The sequence below is a fragment of the Harpia harpyja genome, chromosome 2, assembly GCF_026419915.1.
Source record: "Harpia harpyja isolate bHarHar1 chromosome 2, bHarHar1 primary haplotype, whole genome shotgun sequence".
Lineage (NCBI taxonomy): Eukaryota > Metazoa > Chordata > Aves > Accipitriformes > Accipitridae > Harpia > Harpia harpyja.
This window is the reverse complement of record NC_068941.1, coordinates 73,487,197-73,513,248: the sequence shown is the minus strand read 5'-3', so window position 1 is coordinate 73,513,248 and position 26,052 is coordinate 73,487,197. Positions and strand designations below refer to the sequence as shown.

General features: G+C 36.8%; 1 protein-coding gene across 16 annotated transcripts in view; it reads right to left on the bottom strand.

Annotated features, from left to right (window-relative positions):
- The window catches only part of PROM1 (prominin 1), a 71,823-nt gene that overhangs the window by 8,544 nt on the left and 37,227 nt on the right, over positions 1-26,052 (bottom strand). For 8 of the 16 annotated variants that reach the window (XM_052780422.1, XM_052780427.1, XM_052780420.1 and 5 more), the window contains 17 exons: positions 21,520-21,640; positions 18,118-18,181; positions 15,717-15,806; positions 15,022-15,045; positions 14,180-14,397; positions 13,690-13,764; positions 12,381-12,444; positions 10,415-10,574; positions 8,204-8,356; positions 7,247-7,370; positions 6,720-6,823; positions 6,216-6,300; positions 4,707-4,853; positions 4,358-4,429; positions 1,657-1,747; positions 887-915; positions 466-519 (listed from right to left, as the gene is read on the bottom strand). In XM_052780422.1, the coding sequence (XP_052636382.1) occupies positions 466-519; positions 887-915; positions 1,657-1,747; positions 4,358-4,429; positions 4,707-4,853; positions 6,216-6,300; positions 6,720-6,823; positions 7,247-7,370; positions 8,204-8,356; positions 10,415-10,574; positions 12,381-12,444; positions 13,690-13,764; positions 14,180-14,397; positions 15,022-15,045; positions 15,717-15,806; positions 18,118-18,181; positions 21,520-21,640 (1,675 nt within the window). Of the gene's footprint in view, positions 1-465; positions 520-886; positions 916-1,654; positions 1,748-4,357; positions 4,430-4,706; positions 4,854-6,215; positions 6,301-6,719; positions 6,824-7,246; positions 7,371-8,203; positions 8,357-10,414; positions 10,575-12,380; positions 12,445-13,689; positions 13,765-14,179; positions 14,398-15,021; positions 15,046-15,716; positions 15,807-18,117; positions 18,182-21,519; positions 21,641-26,052 lie in introns of all 16 variants that reach the window. The other 8 variants (XM_052780432.1, XM_052780428.1, XM_052780434.1 and 5 more) reach the window with 5 other exon arrangements.

Genomic DNA, 26,052 nt, shown 5'->3' with positions numbered 1-26,052 from the left:
ATTAGACAAGAGGTCGTTAAGGATGTGAATCACAAAGATCTCTTTTCTCAGTTGTATTTTTGTATTTTGTTTCTCAGTTGTTCCCCCTAAGTTTTGTATTTAAGGATTCTATAAAAAACAACTACATTTTTAGGAACATGAATAACACAATATATGGAACTGTACTGAAGTCTATTTTATCACGTGACAATTAAGTTTACAATTCATACTTCAAAAAATATCCCAAACGGTCTTTTCTTTTTTTTTTTTCCTTCTCTCCTCTATAAGGAAGGGAAAGCCAGGGTAGAAAATGTTGTGCAGAAAAGATATCTAAACCCCTGTTACTACCTCAATGCATTACAATCTCTTCCAATAACAGAACAGCTAGAAATAGAAAAAGCTGTACTCAAAATATATGCCCTGCATATGTGGCGGATGGATTTAAAACACATAAAAATGTTCCTGTTGCCAGAAACAAAAGCTTACCATAAGTTCAGACGATGTCCTCTTCAGTAACCTAATGCTCTGATTTAAAGTGCTCTATTAGAAAGGAAGTGGGGGGGAAATTCAAGCCATTACTACAGGTAACAGCCCACCTGTTTTAACATTATATATGCATGCTTTGATCTTCTATAGATTATTTTGTTTCTAATACAACATCTCAAATTATATATAGTAACAACAGTTGTATTAAAACTAATATATTGTGGTTTTAATCGTTGAATCAGTACTTCACTGACAGCACTAAGTAGTTATGAATTGTGTACTGGAAGACTTCAGATTTAACTAAAGTTAGTAGCAATAAACTGAGTAAGATTTATCTGGAGGGAAGAGAGAACAGTTAAAATCAGAACAAGCGTTCAGAGAATTCTGTATTGTGCAATTTCAGAAGGAAAAAAGCACTTACCCTAGCTTTAACGTATTTCTTGACAGTCAGTTTTGTAAAAGGAAAAAGAGATGAGAATAATTAGGAGTTAATTAGGAAAGAACAGCATAGAATCAGAGTGGAACAGAAGATCCAATGCTTTTCTGCAAGAGGGCTTTGATAGGGGTAGAAATACTGTATCAGATGCTAGGACAAACTGAAAGTCTTCATGTTACATAGAGGAAAAAGCAACAACTAGCATGTATGAGATTCACAGCTTGATTCTATACAAATCACTGCCTAGCAAAATCAGGCAGAAGCAGCCCTTTCACATCTTTTATAGCACCAATAGAAAAGATTTTTCTTTGGCTCTAAATACCACGGTCAGAAGTTTCCAATTCTAATACTGTTAGGTAATAGCCAACTCCACGAAATAAAATGTGAAAGTGGTAACTGCTTTTATTACTGAAGACAAATGGTAAGCAAAAAAGAAAATTAGTGATTTAGGATTAGAATTTTGTAAAGTTCTCCCTTGCTTCCCCTTTTATTCATATATGATCACAAATAGACACAGAAAAAACAATGGGGAAGAAAGAGGTCATGATTTTAGACAACATTATAAAGTAGTAGTATTTTAACTAGGAAAACTATTTACTAAACACATACTTTAACCAGGTTACTCTTCACTGACACAATGCAAATGCGATCTGTGCTTATATAATAGCAAAAATCCAGCTTTCTAAACTGTATTTAAGAGATCGAGATTCGTATTTTCTACAAATATGTTTTAATATTCCTTTAATATTTTACCATAGCTTGCTCTAGCGGAATGACTTGCTGGTTATGAATCATTCGAATGTTGTTTGCGTGTCCTTTTAAGGCATTTTCCAGTGCTCCTTTTGGCTGCAAAAAAATGCAATTATGCAGTATTGTTCAGTAGTCTCAAAGCTTTCCAACAAAGCAAAAAACAATGAAAGTTGCACATTATACTCATCCACTGCAGAAGAGCTGATGCTAACAATGGGATATGGCAAATTGAATTCCTCAACACAAGAAGGGGAAAAATCACCATATTAATAATTCAAACCTCAGCAACCAAAACAGATATATTATACTGCTTTTCTGGCTGTAACATTATCAGCACAAATTTAACTGAAAAGAATTTTCACATGGTGCACTAAGTCATTTTAAATACAGAAGAGTGAGCACATCTCCCCTCAGTCGCCACAAGCCAGACTTCTTTGCAAGAACCCTGCAGCTTGACACCTCAGCTGGGACAAGCATTTCCCATTCATGGGTACTTGCTTTTGTTTTTGGCACTGTGGACATCACCCCGAGGCACCCTCTGCTTTCTGAGGGGCACAGAAGTTTACATATTTTCAGCCAGTAACTTGGAAAGGCGTCTGTGAAGTGTATTTTTCATTTTTGCGGCTCCTGCCTTTCAGTCAGAAGATACAAGTTTGTGCCCTGATTTTCAAGTCTGAATGCCTGTCTGGAGCTCACGCTTGTTGCAAAATACTGTACAATTTGATTTTGCTCTCAGAAATAAATTTCTTTTCCGCTTCCTTTTGGTGGCAAAATCACTTGGCTCCCTGCATACACACTGCTAAATCCGTTTTGGTAGTGTAATAACGGCAGACCTCGATGCTCAGAGATGTCTTTGCTTCCTGTGAAGTGTTCATGTAAGCAGCCAGCTGCAGCCACTGAACAGCTTCAGGATGCTTCATCTCCTGTACTGACAAGCTGAACTGACTTACTGAATAACACCTGTGGGTTTGCTCCACCCTCCATACCCTGACCCCTTGGTTTGATGCAAGTTTTATTCCATTTGCTCCTTCCAGCGCAAAAACATACATTCAATTCTGTGCAAGGTGCCAGAAAATGCAAACTATACACCCAACATTAATTCCAAAAGTTTTTAGTTTATTTTTTGAAATTGATTGTTCTTGTAAACTTTAAGAGCTATCACTAATAACAAAGTGGGATTATAAAATATCCTTGGAAAGCAGTATCAATTTGAAAACAATCCAACTTTTGTAATATGTCATATTGTTGTGGGTTTTTTGGTTTGGTTTTTTTTTTTTTTTTTACATTTCCATACATTACACTAAATAGCATTGCAAGAAAGAAATAAAAACATACACTGGGACAGTGAACACATTTAATATTATATTTTTCTTTGTCTTTTATATGAAGAAATTACTCTGCCTGATCTATTCTCAATTCTAATGCTTCCTTTAGATTCTATTACAAAAAATAATGAAAAACCAATCTACCAGCACAATTTATTTTCCTTTATGGAGCTATGTAGAATATACCTTTGAAGAGACATCTCAGAGGCAATTCTATGCAAGACATAACATGTTTGAAGAACCTCAGCTTTCACTTAGAAAATAGCCCCAAAACAACAGCAACTCCCCACCTGTATAACCTTCAAAATGGCACAGTAAAAATTGAAAATGGAAGTGAAGTGTGGCAAAAGCTACTGGTATCTGTCCGAGTTAGCAGACAACCTACATGAGCAAACGGGCAATGTGCAGCTCACTCAGTGCTTGGAGAGGATGCTAACTACAATACAAAAAAACCCCATGAGCAGCCTAACCTTGACATGAATGCAAGCACAACAGGTGTGATTAAATGATGCAAAAAGCTGGAGCAAACACACCAGGAGCCCCTACCAGTGTCCTCCTCTCCCTGGAGGGATGGATATCCAATAAATTCCAAACAGCATGGTCTCACTCGGCAAGCGATTGCAGTATGTGTGCAGCATAACTCCTTCTCCTAAATCGCAATGCAGGAATCTGTCTTGGGCCAGTGTCCAATCTAGTGTCCAAACTATGACTCTCATTTTGAAAAATAAAGTGACCTTGACATGCATACAAACATGTCAACTGGATATTCACTATCTGTTAACACAGCTGTGTCATTCTGCAGATTCATTTGTGGGCAATGTTGTAGCTATACCCTCTGACCATTGTTCATGTGTCTGCATTCAAAAAGCCCTTCAGAGCAGACAGGATCTCTTTTGTGCATTCTCCTTCCACAATGGAGCCCTAGTTCTTATTAGAGCCCTTATGAATTGCCATAGTATTAATTTTATTGCTAATTGCAAATTTTTCTGCTCACCAACTGAAAGAAAATTAATTCAAATCATTTTTTCCATCATGATCTAACCAATTTTTCTTCCTACTGGGACCCTGATATGTAGACAGCATAACAGGAAATACTCGGAGTATTCCCCTCAATTCTTAAGCAAACAGTGGAATTTAAGAAATTACACTTCCAAAGTAGAAACTGTACAACAGTTAGCATACAAAAATCAATAATTAGCAATATTTAAAATACAGCTCATATGCAACATTGTTCTTGAAATTTTTTCCGTATGTGACAACGTATCATGTATGTAAGTGTCTGAAGTACAAGAATTCTCCAATAGGAAGTCTAAATACTTGGCTATGTATTTATACTTATATAAACGATACATGTATTACTGTATTAGTGAATTAAACTTACCAGCTGGTCTGCTCTGGCTTCTAAGTCATTGGCAAATGACAGAAGATCAACCTTGGTAACACTTTTATTGATCTGAAACAAGATGGGGACAGCAGGGAAAGAAAAAGAATATGTTGTTATTGCATATACAGACTGTTTGCACTTACCACCACACCTACTTTGTGTACCCTTTATTTCTTTAAATGTTTATTGACCTTAACTTCTGAAGTGCTTTTGCTCCAAGTTTTGTGATTCTTCAAAACACACCCTTTCATATAAAAGCAGATTTTTCTCCATTTTGCCCATTGTTAAAGAAACATTTCATTTTATGCTTTGTCCCAGTCATGTCTCTAGTTTACTACAGTCTCACCTCTGTCAAATATGCTGCAAAGTTTATCCCTTCTATTCCTGAAGAGCTGAAATTCAGAAGATTCTCCTTCCCAATTTCATCCAGCAGAATGATTTTGCTGAGGTTTATCTGAATATGTTCAATTTTAAGTGCTACATCTTCTGTATACTGAGAGGGAAACAAAATAAAGCACAGAAGTAGTTTGCACCCAGTGCATATTCCTCTATTGCCCAGCCCTGCTGCCCAAAGCATCTTGCTTTTGCTGACTCATCACTTCCATGAAGCAGCATACATTGATTTTTGCTTACATCACTTTAATTCGATTAACTTTGGTAGAATCCACCAGGTAATGTTCTTCTCTTCCTTGCAGCATCCACACAGTCTAGCCATGGCATGTTCTAACCTACCTATGCATCTTTCATACCAATGAATTACTTGCCTTCCGTTACGTTTTAAGCAGGCTTCTCCAAATAGATGTTAGTTCCTCCTAAGAGGAGACTGAGATAAAACAGAATTCTCTTCCCCCTCCAGAAATGTTATCCTTAAAAGTTTTAAGTTCTACCCCTGGCCCTAATCAAGGAAACCTAGAGAATTCAGTATCTCAGCTGTGGCAGGACAGACACTGTCTGCTGTACTGGCTACAGGACTGGATGAGACTCCTCTAAATATGTTTAGTGGTGCTTAAAGATGATTTGCTTATTGTTACCTAAAGTCCTCCTGCACTGCACCCAAATCTAAAATGTTACCTGTCCTGCACAGGCTGCAGAGCAAGAGACGAGGAATCTGGAAACCTGACTTCCTTCCAAGCCTCCACCATTAGTCTGTTGTGGAAACTCAAAATAATTTTCCCTCTTAGTGAATCTTCCCCGTTTATTTCAATTGTATATTATTTGGGGCTGGGACTGTATCTATTAAGTGTGGGTACAGTGCCTGGCAGAACGGAACACAGATCCCCTAGGGGTTGCTGTAGTGAAGATCAGTATTACAGGAAACCCCCAAATTAGCGCCGTCATGTAATGACAGTGCAGTCATATATTATTACAGCTTAACTGAAAAGATTTTATTTTATACCAACCCCTTCCCACCAAAATCAGAACCATTCTTAGGAGCACAGCATATCATATCCTGGATGAATATAAACCTAACTGGAATCAGAAGAGAACACACAAAGAAAGGCATTTATATAAAGAGCATTACGGTCATGAAACACCTTAAGCAGCCTTTGCAAGATGCTAGACTTGAGCCTTCTATGCAAGTTTCAAAATTAAAAACAACTTCATTATCAGCACCCATAAAAAAAGCACATCGGAAAACCTTCCATGACCCACTGAGACTGGTAAAGAACGTCTTATTTGTAAATAGATTTCTTTCCTTCAAATTAGTGTGGACAGTTCTTGCCTCCTTGCAGGACGTATTGTATATAAAAATCAAAATCCCATAAAACCCAGACATGCTAGACTGTGTTTAAGAGTAAATACCTCTCCAGCCTTCAAAAACAATCATGCACTCACTCGTACTTTCTTTACTTACCATACTAATATTTAGAAATTCATTGATATTGAACAGGTGTTCTAGGTGAAGGGAAGTATAAATTCCTTTATTTTCCTTGCAATCACTATAAAAATAAAAATACATATATCAGCCAAAAAAACACCTTGAGGACCAAGTGTTAAGAGAATGATTAACAATATTTTCATATTCTAAGAAAATCAGACCTTTAAAAAAAATGTTTTGGCTATATTTTTTTGAAGCTTAGCCTATAAGAAAGCGAGTAATTAACAATTTCTGTTGGTCTCAAAGACGCAAAATATTTTATCAAAGAGCTCAACTCATATTGTTATACAATACTATGCCAAGAGCACCTCTAATAACTCATATATAGGAGAAAATTGCTTTTGCTAGTGATGCCCTAGAAAATCAGATTGTCTTCTGAAACACATGTGATTTTTGCTTGTGCTTAAAATATGAAGCATGGAAGATACCACAAAACCAATATGTATAAATTGAATTAAGTGTTGACCATAACTTCAATACCTGTACACTTTTTCAAAAGTCAAGTTAATATTTGGATTTTTAAACAGGATGCCAGAAAGATAGTTTTTCCAGTGTTCATTTAGTAAGTAGGGAGTATCCAAAACCTAGAAGACAAAATTCAGTAATGTTACTACAATTCCCAGTTTTCAATTCAGTAATTTATTCATACACAATCTTTTGACATATACCCACATCTAAGCTTATCACCCACTAATGGAAATACAAGCAAACCAGCAAATTCAACCTCTCTGGTGCAGAAAGTGAATATTAAAGCTCCACATCACCAAGAAATGCTGACTCACAGAAAAATTTATCTCCAAAGGAAGACAGGCATGAAGTATTTATACTGTAAAGCAAATTAAATCAAGAAAGGATATATGTGTCTATTTGGTGTGTAAGGGGAAAGTAAAACGAGATCCAAACTCACTTGAAGTGTCCTATAAAAAATAATATGCCATACATAACTGACAAGACCATCGGGACTCATGGGGATTCTATTCATTGTTTAATAACTTGAATAACTTCACCTTGAATAAAGTTTTATCTTCAAAGGGTTCACAGACCAGTTTTTCCACATTTCCACCTGTGACAAAAGTAAGCGCCACTACAATCATCAGCACCCAGGAGAAAAGAAAACTGAATCCAACACCACTGAAAAAGAAATAAGTTGAGTTAAGTTTTTGCTTTTTAAGAACAAAGTATATATACTTGGGGCAACAGTGAAGCCAACAGTTAGCAGCTGTAAGAAATATGAAAACTGGTAAATGGTTGAAATACTTCTGTTTTCCAAATGTGTTCTTGCCCTCTGAAACATTTTATATGTTTCAGCCCTGTAAAGCCTTCAGCTAAAGTGCATCTAAAATGCTCACGTTGGGTGTGCGAACTCTTTTAAGAGTTAAGTTTAAGAGCCACAAAAGCATACAATTTTCTTCTTTAAATTCAGATCTCTAGCCTTGCGCTCTCAAAAGAGTTTTAGACAGATTTCAGATGCAGTTGCCTCTTGCACCCAGCAGAAATGACATTAAACCACTACTGGGAATTTCCAAGAGCAACCCTAAACCTCCTAAAGTGCTCTGAGAAAGTCAAGTGTTTGTCTCCTTGCATAGCTTTTTTTTCTTTTGAGCAAATGCTTAATTGTACTAAAAAGCTATGAATTCCTTTTAAATTTTCAACTATCTGTTCCTGGTTTTTGCAATTTCCAAATGGGCTTACATAGAAATTCATTAGCTATAGCACTTACCTTAAAACAGCAGAATCACAAGTTTTATCCTTCAGCTATTATCCTCAATGAAAGAGCAACCCCAAATCCCCAAGTCCCTCAGTGGAATTATGCAAGATCAGTATTTATTTTTGTTCTATTTTTTTCAGCACATACACACAGGTAACAAAACAAATTCTTTTCATACATATGTCCTTCAAAAATCAATAAAAAACACCTTCTACAGGTACCTTTATTTTATTTTTCACCAATAAGTGAAACTTACGCCATAAGAAAGTTTCCTCCAGTGTTGGAGATGCAGCCTCTGGTTGTTGGAGAAGCATGTTTATCATAACCACAGGTGCCACATAGCAATCCAAGATAGTAAAAGACCAGAATCAGGACCACCATGCAGCACAGAATGAGACAACCCAGCCACCTAAGGGGAATAAAAGCCAAAGTGCTTGGTTATTAGCATGCAAAGAACACACTGGAGACCTGCAAAATACATCAGAGGCAAGACTATATTCCCAACTGGCCCACTCAGGGTTCTGTTTGAGCAACAAGTGTTAGCAATTAAAAAGTGCTCTTCCTACAGTAGCATGTATTTTGGGCCAGAACATAATCACTGTTGGATTATAGACAGCTGCTGCTGGAGGGTTGGGGAACAAACATCACAGGAACAAGGCATTCCCAACCCCGGTTACTGCAGGTGGACTGTACGGAAGTGTCAAAGTGCTCCAAGTGGAAAAAACAATGACTATGGGGAGCCAGATGCTCAAACAGTAATTTATTCAAGAAGCAATGGAGAAATATATACATGTGGACTGGCCATTGGGCATGAAGTACATAATTGCTCTTACTGTAAGGCTTACTACTTTTTGCATACAGTGTGTTAGGCTTGTAATTCTAAATAACTGTATTTAAGGCTATTAAAACTTAGGCTTGTGTCTGTGCTGGAACGCTTTCAATGTATGGAGCAGTTAATGGAACTTGGTCAGGAGAAAGATCTTAGATAGGAATTGAACTTTCATTTTTATTAATTAAATCACAGAACAGTTCTATCTGCCCACTTATTTGGAGCACATCCATTTATTCACACATTTTATATCTCATTCTAGCCTTTCACCCTCTCCCAATTCCCTCTGCTCTTCCCTTTTGTCATCACTTCTCCCAGCTTATATTTCTAAAGTCCAATTTTCCTCTTCCCTGTACCTTTGTAGAAAGAAAGCAGGAACCAGAAAAATCCAAAAAGGAATATTGTAATGAATATGCACAGCCAATAAAGAGAAAGAAAAACATTAATGCTGAGAGGCACATTCATAAAAGAATACTTATTAAGGACTACAAATAATGCACCTGTAATTAAGAAAGGGATGGATAGAAAATAATTTGGACAACTACAAGCTTGTTGGTTTCATCTGTACTTGAAGTACTACTAGGTCAGGTTTGACAAGAATGGCTATTTAAATGCCATGTAGATGAGACGTATTTCTCCACTTTTTTGAATCTAAATACAAGATTAACAGAGGCATACTGTAGCAGAACGAAGCAATATATTTGTTCGGTTAAATGTAATCTGAGCTTCAAAGAAAATATTGATAAATTTGTCAAATTAATGCGCACCACAAAAACTGCCAGATAAGGAATGAGCTAAAGGTAAGGTTATAAGTAAGGTTCTTAAAGTTCAGTCTTCTGCTCACTTTAACATTGCATTAAAGCCATTAGCACACTCATTCTGTAGCAGTAAAACTGATTATGACAAAAAGGAAGCAATTATCGATTATAGGATCAACCGAAGTGACAAAATGTAGGGAGAACTTGATGAGCTTGAGGACTGAAATGACTAAATCTGGACGAAGTTAAATGGTATGAAATGAAAAGCTTTATGCTTCAAAATATGAGATTATTACTCAATTATAGGAGTTACACAAGTCTCAAATAGGAAGAATATGTTTTTCTCAATGTACAATCAACTCATGCATTCACAAGGGCAAGTACTACACCAGTAGGAACAAGCATGGGTGCGCAAAGATTTACAAGGTGTGAAACAGAATCCCAGCTACTCCTCCTCTGTGGTAGAAAGGGTGCAATAAAAAGGGATTGGCTTCAAGGCCTCTCCAGTCCTATGCTCTTGCAACTCACCTGCAACTCAGCAAAAAGAAGACCTAAGTAAGAAGTCACCCTGGCATTGTGAAACAATCCATTCCTTTACGCATTACATCTTCGACATCTACTTATGTCTATCCTTCCTGAAAAAGACCGGAGGGCCTACAGAGTAGAAACTATCTCTTGCTCTGTAGTGGAACAGCACCCTATTGTTGATTAGCTGCAGTTTTGGCTTTTACCAAAATGCCAGTAACAAACAATTGCCTTATAGCATCTTTGTTTCACTGTGTTCACCATTAATAGTTTAATTGCCTTTACAGAACATTAAAATATTACAAAATATTAACAACAGGTAGCACTTCACTCCTGCCTTATTTCCTGTACATACCTGTAGAAATCGTACTGCTCCACTACTGGAAAATAATCTTGAACATACGCTTCACTCTGTGTAAGATATATTGTCAAATCTGCTAAAATCTTCTGAACAGGAAGCGTTTTTGTGAAGGTAGTGATATTTGAACCAATGGATTCCAGCACGTTTTTGATATCTAAAAGAATAAGCACATTGCACTGTTACAGATTCATAGAAGAAATTTACATTCCATGTATGCATTATAAAATGCTATTAAGCCATTTGCCACATGTAACAAGCAAGCCATGAAGACAAGCATGAGGAATAGACAAGCAGGCAACAAAAACATTGAGCGTCAAAGTAACACAATGGCATTTTAAAATGCACACTTTATTTTTAGCATTCAGTTTAATGATGAAAGATGTAGATGTCGAGCCAGAGTTCTCTTTCCTTTCGTTATAATGTGTCACTTTTTATCTAGCCAGCTTAAATCTTGCTTTTCATGCAATATTGCAAATGGTAACACTGAACAAGACAATTAGCCGCTAAGTTTACGAAGAAGATCAAAATCTATTTAAACCCCTTCCCTTGGGAATACAACACTTTGAAAGAAATTAGACTGCCTACACTGAGAATCTATACTAGTTCTTTTCGATCTTATTAAAAAAGACTACTTAAAATAAATTCATTCCAATTAGTTAGCAACACTCTTGAGATAATGATCAATTAAGCCATTTTTTTCTCAAATTATGAACACACATGCTACACTATACTTACAGTTTAGATACAGGCTATTTAGATACACAAAGACATGATTAATTCACTTATACATATTGTCTATTTGTAAAATGCAGCTTCTGTTTACTCTTCCCCTTCTTTCAACTTGGAACATACTTGAAACAGCAGAATGTATAACTATAGATTGCTATTTGGTAGTAGGCAACACCTTCCTTTTTCTCAAACAACAGCTGGACAAGTTTTTGGCTGTTGGTTTTGATGTTTACACTTCTAAATTCAATCAGGTACCAAAACACCCTTCTTTTAGAAGTTCACAAATAAATGCAATTTTTTTCTAGTAAACTTTTTTCTTTTATTTGCTTTGTTAACTCAAACTCAGTTTTTATGAAAACAAAACCCCAACAATTTATAAATAGATAAATTAAGATGGCCTGTCTGTGTTTATGCATATCAGCAGATACTGAAAATGAGTAAATCTGCACTAGACTTCCTAATAAAAAGTGTAACATCAGTTTTGGAAAACTGGCTCTTTTTCAGCAAGTTCACACAGTATGTTATGTTTATATACATATTGTGTTTCATTTTGCCCAGGAGAGGGAAGAAAAAAAAAATAAGAAAAACCCCCAAACCCCCAAAAACTTACAAGGAACAGCTGTTTATATATGCAGAACAGGTCCACAATGCAAGAACAAAAATTAAAACAGATTAGTATACATACACTATACTACATTTTATCAAATGTCCAGGTACTGTCGAAGAGTAACAGCGTAAAGCCCAAGTAACAAAACAATTAAGACAGACATTTAAATTATCCTTAAAGCTATGTTTACCTCCCCTTCACCATCCACTACATTTTAACACAGCAGCAGGCAGGTTCAGTTTTTTTAACATCACGCTCCTAAATATGTCAGACACACTGGCCAAGGAAAATCAGCTTTTCAACCAAATAAAGCATCATTGTGCAGTTGGGATGCCAAGATTTCTCGTTACTTGAGCAGTTAAATGCCTAACAAATAAAACTCCTCTATAAAATACCGTATGGTCTATTTTTAGATTTAATTTTGGGTCCTCATTAAGTAACAGTTGCTTTCTATGGGGTTTTTTTGGCATCAAATTAAAACAAAAATGTTACGTTTTACATTTCCTTTTTTAATGATCTTTAGACCAGAAAATATATTATCAATAAAAGAAAATAAAAACGTCAGTAAGTGATGTAAAAACATCAAAATTAAACAATCAAGGTGAAAAGATAGTTTGTCCTCACCTGATAAAATGTTCCTGGTTTGATTCACCACTAAGTCTGGTGTATCATTAAATGCTGCATAACCCTAATAATAGAAGTTGGAAAAATTATAGTAAGTTTCTCATTGCCAAATTACTTGCAATTTTTTCCTTTTATAAAAGGAATAGAAGTATACACATGCTAAAACGTACATGGTAATACTATGAAAAATACATTTTTATCACTGTACATTAGAAAAGGTCAAAGCAAAATAGGAACTCAAGTATATTACAGATTCAGTTTGCTCTCCAGGATATTCCTTGGGGGGAAAAAAAAAAAAAATCCAAATTTAAATATACATGCATCGGTCACAATCATCTCAAATTTTATATTACTGTTGCCTGTCAGATCTATCTCATATAGAACTGAGAACATACATGTAAAGACTCACTAAGCGAAAGGATTTACTGTGTACCAGTCAAACACCTCCTCTTTGTAAGTCTATGCTTTCTTAACATGAAATGCATGTTACAAACAATGAAATCCAACTGCCTCTGAAGACATTGCAATGCTTTCTTCAGTGAGAAGAGGAAAGAAAGGGTCTAAACCATGGGGACCAAGCTCAGTAGCTCATCTGGACAGGAAGGAGAAGCCACTGCAGTGGATGCCTGAAGTCTTACTTCCTGCAGGCCTGATCACTTCAGAAGCGGGCAGGGGTCTAAGTCTCCTACACACAGCCTTTGGTTTCAGAAAGTGCCTTCTATTCCTAGCAAACATTTTCGGATTGCTAGATTTTTAAACTGCTCAAACTAAGCCATTTTTTTCTCACTGAAAATCATGGTGGTTTTTGGATAGTCTTGCAAAAATACTAATAGTAATCACATCGCACCAGATGAAATATCAAATATGCACATAAAGAATTTGAAAGATATTTCAAAATAGCTGGAATACAATACAACTAATTAGGAGAGTGCAAATTTACTTTTTTTTTTTTTTTTTAGTTTGACCCAAAAAATATAGAGCATGCTAGTAGATCCCATGTTTCTGCCTTTTTGGTTTTTTGAGGATTTTTCTTTCAAGCAGACAATTAGCAATACATTTTTGACCTGTAGTATCCTGGGGATATAAAGCATACTTTATACATCATAATAAATCATAATAAAGCATATAAAATATACTTTCAAATATTAAGTCTTGGCCAAACAATGGACTAATAAGGAAAGATATCCACCATGAGGCAGGATGAGGCAGGAACAAGAGTATTCTGCTTGAGAAAGCCAAGGGAAAACAAGTGATATGCAAGTATCCCAGTTTATTAATTAACAGTTTACAAGCCTGTCAAGAAACATACCTTTTGAACCAGACTAGAAAGGTCTATTTTAAGGACATCGTTAACCTTCGCAAGCTGTGAGCTCACTCCTGGCAACTAGGAAGCAAAAAGTATTCCTGAGTCACATCAAAGTAGTAGTCTTGCTAATTTACTAAGTTTTTTCAAAGGTAGGAGAGAGGGTAAAGAAACCAGAAAGATAATTTGTAGTATAATCTTTCTAGCACACTCCTGAAACTTTTGCTGTACAAAAGCAAAGCTTAACCTCAGCATTTTTGGGAGGGAAGATTATTTCACCACCCAGAGCAGCACTTTAATGTAGCTGCCTGACACACATTTTATCCTCTTCTATGCAGAAGAGGAAAACAGTGACTGGAATTACCCAGAAACACAGAATAAGGGAAGGTCACTTATCTCACAAGTGACAGCACACACTGAGCCATTAAGCTGCAGAGATACTACTGGGCTTATTCAAGGCAATCACACTTTAAAAGTCTGAAAAATAATCTCTTACCCCACTAAAATTGGCATTGATGTTCAGCTGATTTAATGAATTCCTGATGATATTGCAAGTTGAGGCAGCCTGAGCTGCAGAGCATGCAGAATCATTGAGGGTGTTGCTTAGATGCATTTTAACATCTGTCAAGTTTGCATGAAGCCTCTCTGTTCCCTCCTGCAAAACCTCTACAGAGACACTCACATTTTCCAGTGCTTCCTTTGTTTCTCTGATGGCTGCAAGGATGTGAAGTTTTTAAAAAAACCTTTAGTTAGAAACCAGTCTATAGATACAGATATGAAGAGAACGCGCACGTGCGTAAATGTTACGATATTCTTAACAATACTGATTTAAATTACCCTGCCTCCTTCCCAGAAAAATCCTCTAGCACAAAATACGTATTTATTGCACATAAAAATACATCACTCTTGTTTTCCTACAAACAAACGAATGTGCTCAGGCTACTTTTATTGAGATTCTATCCACTTCCTAGATTATTCTTTTCTACCCTTTCCCTACCTCTCCTTACTCAGTGGTTTCAGTAAAGAACTTTAACACTTGGTCATTAGAAATTAAAAGAAAGCCCATATCCACAAAACAGTATTTTCAGTATTCTGTTTATAATCCAACTCACAAATTAAGTAGCTGCAAGATGAAGCGGCTGTTGCATCAGCCAAGCATTAATGAGTGTTCAACACTGTCTGGCTTTAGATTTCATCCCAATCACACCAAACAAACAAACAAAAAACCACTGAACAGGTGTTTAGTAGACAAAAAGCCACACAGATACAACTAAAAATATGTAAATTACAAAAATAAAGTGCACTTCACACAACACAAGGTTTTATCGTGTTTTTTACCTTTGATAGCCCTTTCCACTTTGACTTCAAGACAAATAAGAGAAATAAAGCAAAAAAGGAGAATGATGACAAGTGAATGAGAAAGAATTTATGGGTAAAAAAACCAAAGTGACTGAAGTTCACAGATGCCTTCCCCTTTGCTCTATAAGCTGTACCTGATTCCTGAAAAAAAGCCTTGAACAGAAAAAATAATAAAGGAATATTTTCTTTAAAGGGAGACAGAACTAAGTATGAGCAATGATAAACTCAGATGCAATGAAGAAATGATGGTTAGCACTCTCATAATAAGCTTGGCAGTGTACAGGATGAGGCCACTGCATGTTCATTCCTGGACCTGTCAAAGACTAACCTGCAAAGACCTATGCACAGCTCTTAAAGCAGAATTTTCCTAGTCTCCCTTACATTCAAAGGAAAGGAACAACAACCTGGAGCAGGGAATTTGGATTTCATCTCTCTTCGATGACTGCTAAAACTAGGTATCAACAATAGCACACAAATCTTGATTTAGTTTTTAAATGTATTTATAAGCCTTAAAATATCTGAAATCCTCACTTTAAAAGAAACATCAAGGCATGTAGAAAAATGGCAAGTTGAATCATGGTACTGCATAAAGCCATCCCATGCTGTGCACTAGAAAGATGATGTCTGCTTACCATGACAACAGAACATTAATACAACAATATGTACATTTTTACCTCCTGCCATTGTCAGAGCTGCATCAAGTGCAGGACGTACTTCTTTCCCCAGCTGTTCTTGAACTCTACTTCCAAGCAAAGGTCCAACATCTGTAGTATGGAGAGATTAAAAAAACCCCATTACACACTAGTTCAATTTAAACTACCTCTTAGCACAGGTGCTATCAGACTCTTACTTAACAAAGTATACATTTATTATTAAAATTTCTCCAAGGCCTGACAGTTAGAACTTAGTGACAGAAGACAACGCAGGAACACACTTCTCCTTTAGCTAGCTATAGGCCTATAAATGAAAGCAGTAAATCATAACATGGCAGAGCATATCCACTAGCACTTGACCATATCGGTAAAGACACATAACGTTTCAACAGACTCCAAAATATCTATTTCATTGCATTTACTACTTTTTGGAAACAGATTATTTTTTTTTTTCCACAATCTATCTTAAAGAGGTCCAACATCTGGACAGGAATTTTGTGGCATACTCTTTCACTACATACTATGTTTTCACAGTGCAAGAGAAACAAGAAAATGGATTCTTTTCCTTTCTCCTGTTCCTCATGTATCCAGCAATGTCAAGGTCACCCACAATCCAGACCTGCCAGCCATCTCTGTTGAAATCCCTTAAGTGTGTTAAGCACGTGTCTCCAGTCCCTGCCCCCTCATGCAGTGCATTCAGCACTGATGCTCACAGCACTGGCTTCATGCTTACCAATAGCTATCCCCACCTCCAAACCATCCTGTCTCACTGCCCACAAACAGAAATGAAGCTTAGTTCAGCAAGAAGACAGTCAAATGCCAAGCACAGTTTGGTGAAGTATCTTAATGTAACATATCCTTTAGGTAGTTGCTACGTCCCTTCCATTTTCAGGTCACGGTAAACAGCTTTTTGAGTTTTTTGGTCTTGATGAAATGGGAATACTGCATGGTACAGAAGCATCCACTACTGTCAGCAGTGTCATGTCTGGCTTGGGATGAGAATTTTTATAAAGCAGAAATCACTTTTCAGCATTTCCTTAGCATGGGCAAACTGAACTCATCTACATTTCTCTCAAGGTTTATGATACTGTTGATTCCCTTAGAATGAAATCCTTTTATCCCCAGGTATCACACACTTAATTCTGGTTTTAGTTATTGATGAACACTCTCATCACAGATCCAGCTAGGTTCCTGTTAACTAACATATTAAATTGGCATTGAGAACAAATATTTAATTTGAAATTTCAGTTTGGATTACCTGGGAAGCTACAAGCTAGTACTTGAAATGCAGATGTCAATTTATTATCATTATTATTATTAGAGACTTAAAGATGACACACATTTTTTTAGACCAGAATATTGCTGCCTAGAATTAAGCAGGAAGCCTATTTAACTAGTGTACTACTACTTTTGCAAGCACGTTCAACGTGCATTAGTAGCCTCATATAGACAATACACATTGACCTCAGGGTATGCTGAGCTGGCTGCATTGAAAACTACCTTTAAAATATGTTTTAAACCTAGAGAGAAGCATAGATTCTGGGTACAATAAGTCAATTTATGGTAAGTGGCATGCTGCCACAGTTGCATAGTTTGATCCCACCAACAATCCTGTTTAAAATGGGTTTTGGTATTTCTGTATTTCACTTCAGTCTGAAATGCAGACCTGTACATATTTATTTACACCTGCTAATAATGCATCTTGAATTCTAATCTGCGGTGGATATGGTCGGCCCTTTCTATTATCAGTTTTGGAAAGTGATGATTAAATTTAAAAAAAAAAAAAAAATCAGTGGTTTGGTTGTTTCTGTTTACTAAGAGCTTTAAAAGGTGATGCCTTGTATTGTAACTGCACTGAGGGGGAAAGTGCAGCATTTGTATTTTAAGTTTTATCTCCTGCTCTTCAGCTGCTGATTCTGAAATGGCAAATACGTTAAGCAGCTTTAGAAAGAAGATAAGCTTATACCTCAACTTCTAGCTGAGTAGAGGACAAAAGTATAACAACAAAAATAAACAAATACAGAGATATCTCACTCATTGGAACCATCAAAACAGTTAGTAGCTCTATTCCTTGACATTTGGCTCCACAGTTAAAAACTGAGAAATAATATTCTAAAAAAGCATTAAGTATTAGTGGCTAGTGAACTATAAAACAGAAAACAAAATATTAGCCTGACTTATTGTATTAGCAATTTTAAAAAAGACTTTTTTTTCAGAAAATAATATGCATTATACCAGCTCCGAGACATTTTATGTGAAAAGAATTTTAGGTTTTAGTCTTATTTACCACTGAGAACAGCACTTCTGCTTGAAAATCATGTTCTCATAAATAAAGTTTCACTTTGCATTATGAGCTATTTACATCACCTTATTGAAGTCTTTAAATATACATCGCTAACCCCCTATAAATCAAAGTACTTACTATTTAGGTCAGACAGTGCTTTATCCTTAGTTGTGTTGTACTGGCTCACCAAGTAGTCAATTTGCTGAAAAGAAGATGATAAAAAACCTATTAAAATAATTGGAAAAATGTAACATTTTTAAATAATGAGTCAGAGTGCCACTTTGAAACAATCAAAATATTTGTGCAAAGCCCCAGAATCCTGACTCTCTACTGTTTTCAGTTAACTTAATATTTTAAAACCTTGCTTGGCAGAACTGCACAAAATAAAAGATGTGTTTAATTGGGAAATCTGCTTAATTGGAACATCTCTGAGGTAAATGATTCAGCTTAAAAGTGTTAAGTAGCAGGAACTGTGGCCTAATGAAAGCTTCAAGTCAGTCAGGCCAGCAAGGTTTTGCATGTCTTCACCTCTGTTATTTGATTTTCTAGTGGCATTAGTTCCTCCTTCACAGAGAGACACGTGGCAAGTTGATGGGGTGGTAATTTTGAAGCAATTCACCAATGAGACTGGCTTGTATCTGGGCAGCCTCTCAGAACTTCTCTTGCGGGAAGGAGCTGGCTGCTTTGTCTTGATGCAAATGGTTTTCCCTACCCACAGGTGGGTTTGGCACAGTCACAACTTGAGCTCTACCAAGACACCATAACAATATAAACCAGCAGCTTAGTTATCACCAGATCCTGGGTTTGGACAAAAGGTTATCAAAGAACCATCCCAAGTTGTCCTGGTTTCAGCTGGGATAGAATTAACTGTCTTCCTAGTAGCTGGTACAGTGCTATGTTTTGAGTTCAGTATGTGAAGAATGTTGATAGCAACAACTGAAAACATCAGTGTTAAGTAGTGTTTAGTCTAAAGTCAAGGATTTTTCAGCTTCTCATGCCCAGCCAGCAAGAAAGCTGGAGGGGCACAAGAAGTTGGCACAGGACACAGCCAGGGCACCTGACCCAAACTGGCCAACGGGGTATTCCATACCATGTGACGTCCCATCTAGTATAGGAACTGGGAAGTGGGGGTGGGGAATCGCCGCTTGGGGACTAGTTGGGTGTCAGTCGGCAGGTGGTGAGCAATTGCACTGCGCATAATTTGTACATTCCAATCCTTTTATTATTGCTGTTGTCATTTTATTAGTGTTATCATTATCATTATTAGTTTCTTCTTTTCTGTTCTATTAAACCGTTCTTATCTCAACCCACGAGTTTTACTTCTTTTTCTGATTTTCTCCCCCATCCCACCAGGTGGGGGGGAGTGAGTGAGCGGCTGCGTGGTACTTAGTTGCTGGCTGGGGTTAAACCACGACACAAGTGGAAATCTTACTATACTAATTTTGAAAAAATGTTAAATAACCTTCACTGATTTCTGCATGTTTAAAATAATGCATTACAAATCCTACCCCAATTGAGTTAAAGTAATGTAAAAGTTAATACACTTGACAAATGGGTTTCCAATTTTAAACGTGACTCAGATGTGTACCAAAGTGTATCTCGCTTGCAGTCTCAAACTTTCTGTGGAGTAAAGAAAAAAATAACAAACAAAAAACCACGCTCAAACCAACCTATCAATCATACAGCAGTGGATGTCATTAAATGACAAAGTATAAGGCAGAACACCTTTTTTTTAAAAAAGGAGAAAAAAATTGAGTGTTTCTTACTAAGAAGGCTGTAGGTATATTTTTGTTTACTTGTTTGTTTTGTCTTCGTAGGCTAACCTAAGGACTAAAACTTTGCAGGGCTACAGGTTTTGCATTGTCTCCAGCAATGTCACAAACAAAAGGCAATTCTGTATAACTAATAGTGTTATCACTCAATACTCACAGTCTGCAAATCTTCTATGACATGAACTCTTAACATGTGACTTCTTTTTACAAATCCTCTTATATGCTGTACACCTCATACTGATGAGTCAAGGACATCAGTTAGGATTTCAGAGCTTTATAGCCAATTAGTTGGATTCTACAATTTTTTCAAGAGGCTGAAGTCCTTCTCCTATCTTCAAGGAATTCTTACAAATGTGTGTGTACGTGATACTCATGTACCTTGTCTGACAAAATGACTTAGAAGATATATCTGATGACTGCATCATTAAGTGTCATCAAGTCTAAAAAAAGAAAAATTAATAATCCTGCATAGAAACTACAAACCTATACCTAAGTGAGACTTTGAGGAACTCCTGGCACGAGTGTTCAAGTCCTGACACTTTTAAATGAAATAATTCAGGCATTTTTATTAACTTTTTAGCTAGCGTCTATTTTTTTCCTCTGTTAAGATAGTTCTACATAATAGATATTCTAGTCCGACGTTTCCTATTGTTGGCACTCAGCATGCTGTGAAGGGGAGTCTAGTGGTTTCTGATGCAACTGGATTACATCTTTCTGTGCCTTGAGTCAGCTTCAGACTGACAAAGGGCACTCCATTTCAAGAGAGAGATTGCTGGTGTGACCTCCACTTCCTGCCATATACCTCCATCACCAGACTGTCACAACACCATGCACAAACGAATAACTGTATAGGGAACAACCCCAGACATGGAAACATTTAATGGCATCCCCCAGATGTCTCCTGTTCTCATACGGTCCTGTCAGCAGAAACACAGGCCAGAGTTACTGTGACTGGGATGCTACCATACTCGTGGATCCCACATAACTGTGTGAATTCCACCTATTTCTAACTCACCAGTCATGTGGAAGTAAAACAAATTAATTAAATTTAATTAATTAAAATTAATGAAAGCCAAGGTAATAGGACTGTTGGACTTTTTCCTCCTAATCCATAAAGAATTGAAATTTGTACACAGGAAAGTTTCCAAGTCTTCCTTACTAACATTTCTTTCTTTTCTTTCAGTGCAAAAAAGATATGCAGAGCGCTACTTTTGGAACTTCAAGGAAAGTTTGAAAGTAGAAAAGAGAGAATGCCTGCTCAGTATGGCACAGTATGTCACTGGTTTAAAGAAAAAACAGTCAAAACAATTCCGGAAAAGTTGTTGTAGCTCAGTCCCAGAGCACATACAAGTCCAAAATACAAGGAAACAGGAAAGAGCAATAAGGAATCCAAGTTTTCATGCAAGATCTTTTTTTTTTAATATGTATTCGTCTTAAAACCATATTTTTCCAAGTGATTCATCTTCTGCTAGTGACCTACACTAGTTCAGTTGGAGGAAAAGGGCCTACAAGCATCACCGCAGCATACTCCAGGAGTACAGCTCAAAAGTTGCTCAAAGAATGCTGATCCATCAGGGTAACATTTACTGCTGTGTGAAAATGTCTTACCTTGCATCATTTATCCTACTTCATGAGACCGACACACAAAGAACAAACAAAATACCGCAGGTGTGATTTATCTCAAACAAAGAAACAATTTTCTGCAATACTTCTTACTTACACCTCTTCCCTCCCACCCCCACTCCCCATAAAGAAAAAAACTCTTTACCGCTGGAGTGTCGTTAAGGAAAATTTTCAGATCTTTAAAATTACTGTTAACCAGTTTCTTTGCTCCTCGGACTTGGTTAGTTAAATGCTGGTTGGCAGCATATGCACAGAGCACTCCAACACTACAAAAAATACAGATAATAGATATTTCTTTAGTACTGTAAATGCCCATTCTGACATAAAACAGAACCAAAAAATTACAGCAAAAAAAGAGTCAATGTTATTAAAATAAAGGTCTTCATAAATTTACACATTCACTTTTTCTTACTACAATTTCTTACATGCACCACAAGGCAGACTAGAGAAATGGGCCATAAGGGCCGATGTTGTACTATTAATTCAAATAAAGAAAGGAAAAAACGATGTTAACCTAAAGTTTTCAGAAGTTATTAACGTACAACTACTTATCCATTTGCATTGATACTGTCAGAAAATGCGTATAGCCTAGGTAAATTGTACGAGACTTAGAAACGTTAGGCTCTTTTACAAGTATCATTAACCTTGACATGGCTACAAGCAAATGCTCATAAGCTAACTGTGAAAAGGAACATTTCACATTTGAAAACTTCAGCAACATTTACTCACAATGGCCCAATTTATTTACATAATTGCATAGGTCTTTTAAAAGCACATGAATAGTCCCTATTAATGCTAAAATAATATATAAGCATTTCCTGATACTAAAACAAAAGGCAGAAAGTGAGCTAGACTTCCAGTCAGCACTGCTGCTGATTATTTTCTATCTGATCATTCCCCACTGTAAAATTCTAATTACAGCATGGCAGATCTGCACAAACAGTAAGTAAAAAGGCAATTAAAAGTCCCATGAGAGGCTTCAAAAGCTCTCTTAGCATACATGATCCTTATTTTGTTTTGTTCAGTTTAGGTATAAAATAGACTTAGACAGAAGGATGACTTTTTGTTTTTAAACATCTCACATTCACAACAGCTAACCTTTCAGACAAGCACCAGAAAAATGAAAAGTAACCACCAGAGTGGCAATAGCCTCAAAAGCAGGCTGACTACAAACCCACTTAATGGGTTAAGCACTAACTTCCTGCAGATTTAACTGGTAGACAGCACAGATCCACTCAACAGAGGCACGATACATCTCTAAAGGGCAAACACTGCCTAGAGGCTGCAGTCAGGTGCACTACAGGCAATTCCTGGATGGCACATTTGTTCAGTCTCTTACTTTGCATTGTAGTACAACAGCTCAATACTAGAGAGGCAGTACCCTGAAAGGTCATTACAGACATCCAAACAACAGGAGAAGGGAGTCACTAACACAAATGGTACTGGTACTCCTCCCAGACTGTCAAAACTTCCTGAGTTGGGGTGTCAAGACGACCTAAATACTAGTATTTTTAAATGAGACTTTGAGAAAACCCATACCAGGCTCCCTGTGGGGCAAAATATACAAGGTAAGTATAATTCTTGCTCCGAAGAATATATGTTCAAAGGAAGCCATAATACAGCCACATAAATGAGAAATGAGATGGTGGAAAGTAAATGGGTACCTAAAATAGCATGATTTGCGTATCCTGGCAAGACAGGAGCAAACACCCTGATGATGCTCGTCTCCTCTTATCAGTGATCCAAACCCAAATATTCATCTTTATTTTGCTTTTCCTATTTTAGCTTTCCCAAACAATGTAAAGGCTTGTTCTCCCAGTAAAACTGGTCTCAAGTACAAGACTTTTTGCTGCTCTGAAAAGTACTGTCAGTAGGAAAATTCTGATGTCAGACCATGATACAGGGAGAGATGGCAAGACTATATGCTACAGGTGCTGGTCTATTAGGATCGCTTCATTAACATTTTTCTCAATATCCAAAAATATTCAGAACAGGATGACAGAGTCTGACATAAAGAGGTTGCTTCTCTACCCAAAATTTCACATCTGTGTCTTCAAAACTGGCTTTTAACTACCTTCCCAGAAGTCACTAATGAACAAAGGGACACCAACATTTATCTTACTACTTATTTAACTAAAAGCAAATGGCATAGTTTTATTTCCACTATGACCAACACTTGAGCAGCCATTATCATCAGCTACCACCCATGGAATGAAAACTCAGAATGCATAAAATGCCAAGAAACTGAGTAACTTCAGCACAAGCAGAAGTGGTTTCACTTTGGACACATGTAATACGTTATTTCTTTTCACTCTACAGTGATGGTAATTGTTTTTAAATTTTTTTTTTCTTTACATCAGAAGACAAACTATCTCAATCTATCAGGAAAAGTGAACACTTGTATATCACTCTGAGGTTCGGAGTTTATAACAACATCCTTGTTCTTTGGACAGCTGCATTTTTATGTCCTTTCAGTGTTATGCTCACAGAGCAGAAAGGTCAACTGAAAGCTAACAAAACAGTACTTTGTAAGACTTGAACACGATCATTTTTCTCTTCAGTCTCCTAAATGGAAGGAGTGGGAGGAAACAAGATAGCGGAGATCCTTTAAGCAGACAAGGCACTTGGAACAATTGCAACTACATTCTGAATGTAACTAAACAAACACACAACATGAGAGAAGAAAAATCTATTTATTACATAACTCAGCCTTGAGTCAACGTTCAATAAGCATCTACAAGGAGAAAGTCATAAAGCAGGAATAAAAAGGACATGCCTTTTCTGTAACAGATTAGAGAACTGTTTAAACAGTCTCTTCTCTTCAGGAGTCAGGTATTCCACACTCAATTTCTTGTTCAGGTTTCACAGACTAATATAAATGTTACTAATCCAGTTGCGGGGGGGGGGGGGGGGGGGGGCGGGGGGCAAGCTTTGCCTTTAGCTGTGCTTGCAAAAAATTTCAAGTCACAGGATAGAAACCCTGTACAGATTTACATATTGGAAGAATGTCACCTTCCTCACTACTAGCTAACGAATTTAAGAAAATAATGGGCTAGAGATTTCTGTACCAACTTTTCCACCAATTCTTTCAGATAATGTTGATTCCCAGGTTCTGAACAACATGCATTACCAATCTCACAAAGCCAAGAGGACTTCTATGAAGTCTGCATGAGGTACTTGCCAAGCCACAAGTATCATTACCTTCCTTCAGACGTGGCTTTCCCTCACTTCATACATAATAACATCCACAACTTCAAGAAAGAACTTTCAACACAAGCTCTCTTGGAAGGACAGAAAACTGACTATGTGTTTTTCTATCCAATAGCCAGGACACTTTCTATAACCAGGATTAAATTTGGTATTGCAATGTATGCTTTCTTAAAAATCAGATGTCCCTACCTTGCCTCTACAATGTACAGGAATTAATGAAATTACATTTCTTTCCCAGAGAAAACATGTGTTTGCCTAAGCTTGCAGATGACTAGGAAATAAGATGTAATAGCAGGTCTCTATCTCTAAACTCTCAGTTAACCTTTGAAGAAAAGCACATAATTGTCCTAATAATAAATTCGGAATATCAAACCTACTTGGTTATCTATTTGATAGATTATTTCTACATCCTGTGCTCTTTAGCAATAGAATCCTACTTTGGAGGACAACATTCATGTTGTATAAAAACTGTGAATTACCAAAAACACTGCATATATTTTTGGCTCAGTCTACCAAAAGAAATATTTCAAACACAAAGTGCACATACTGGAAAATGACACACTTAAGGCTTAGTTACTTTAAGATAAACAACTGTGTACATAATCACATCTTCTACCTTGTTTCTTATACCTCTCCTTTACGAAACCATACTTCCCACATACACCCCACCTTCAGAGAGCAGATCTAGGTAGAGCTTTTGGGGTTTTTTTAAGTAAAAATATAATTTATCATCTTTGTATTTTCTTTACACATCATTCCAGTAAACCTAGTATTAAAACCTCATCCTAATAACCAGAGCACTGTATCAGTGGAAAAGTGAGAATAATTAATGTTCCTCGTGATTAAAATCTACTAGCTGAAATCTTCTAAAATCTACATTAACAGCATATACATGTCAGTGTGAACTTGCATGCATGCTGACACATAGAAAAGCCATCCACGTGTTACTAGGGTTTTCAAGAGTTCTTGCCTATATAAACAACCTATTGCAAGCTCCACATTCAGAGTCCTTCCCCTACTAATACTCTCTACCATGCATTTGACCTGTCTTTCCCAGACAAGGAAAGACAGTTTGGAGCCATCTTTCCATACCAAGGACTGAAAAAAAAAAAAGTTTAATAAAAAAATAAAAAGAAAAAAGAAAAAATGGCTCATTCTTCCTGCTCTTCAAAGTTCTGATCCTTTGCCTCAGAGAATCCCAGAATGGCTGGCATTGCTAAATGCATCTTCTGAAGCAGCACAGCAGTTGGAGTCTATGGTATTCCAATCACCTGGCAAGGTTTTAGGAGACATACTCCCAAAGGAGGCCCCCTGCATGAACTTTAAACTATACCCAAACAATGAGAGGACCCACCTTAGTGATTTCATAGCACATCTGGATGTAACCCTGTATTAGCAGAGATCATTCAAGTTTTTCTTCTTTTGGCTCTGTCTGCAAGTAGCCATAAGCATTTTACTTGCAGAGGAC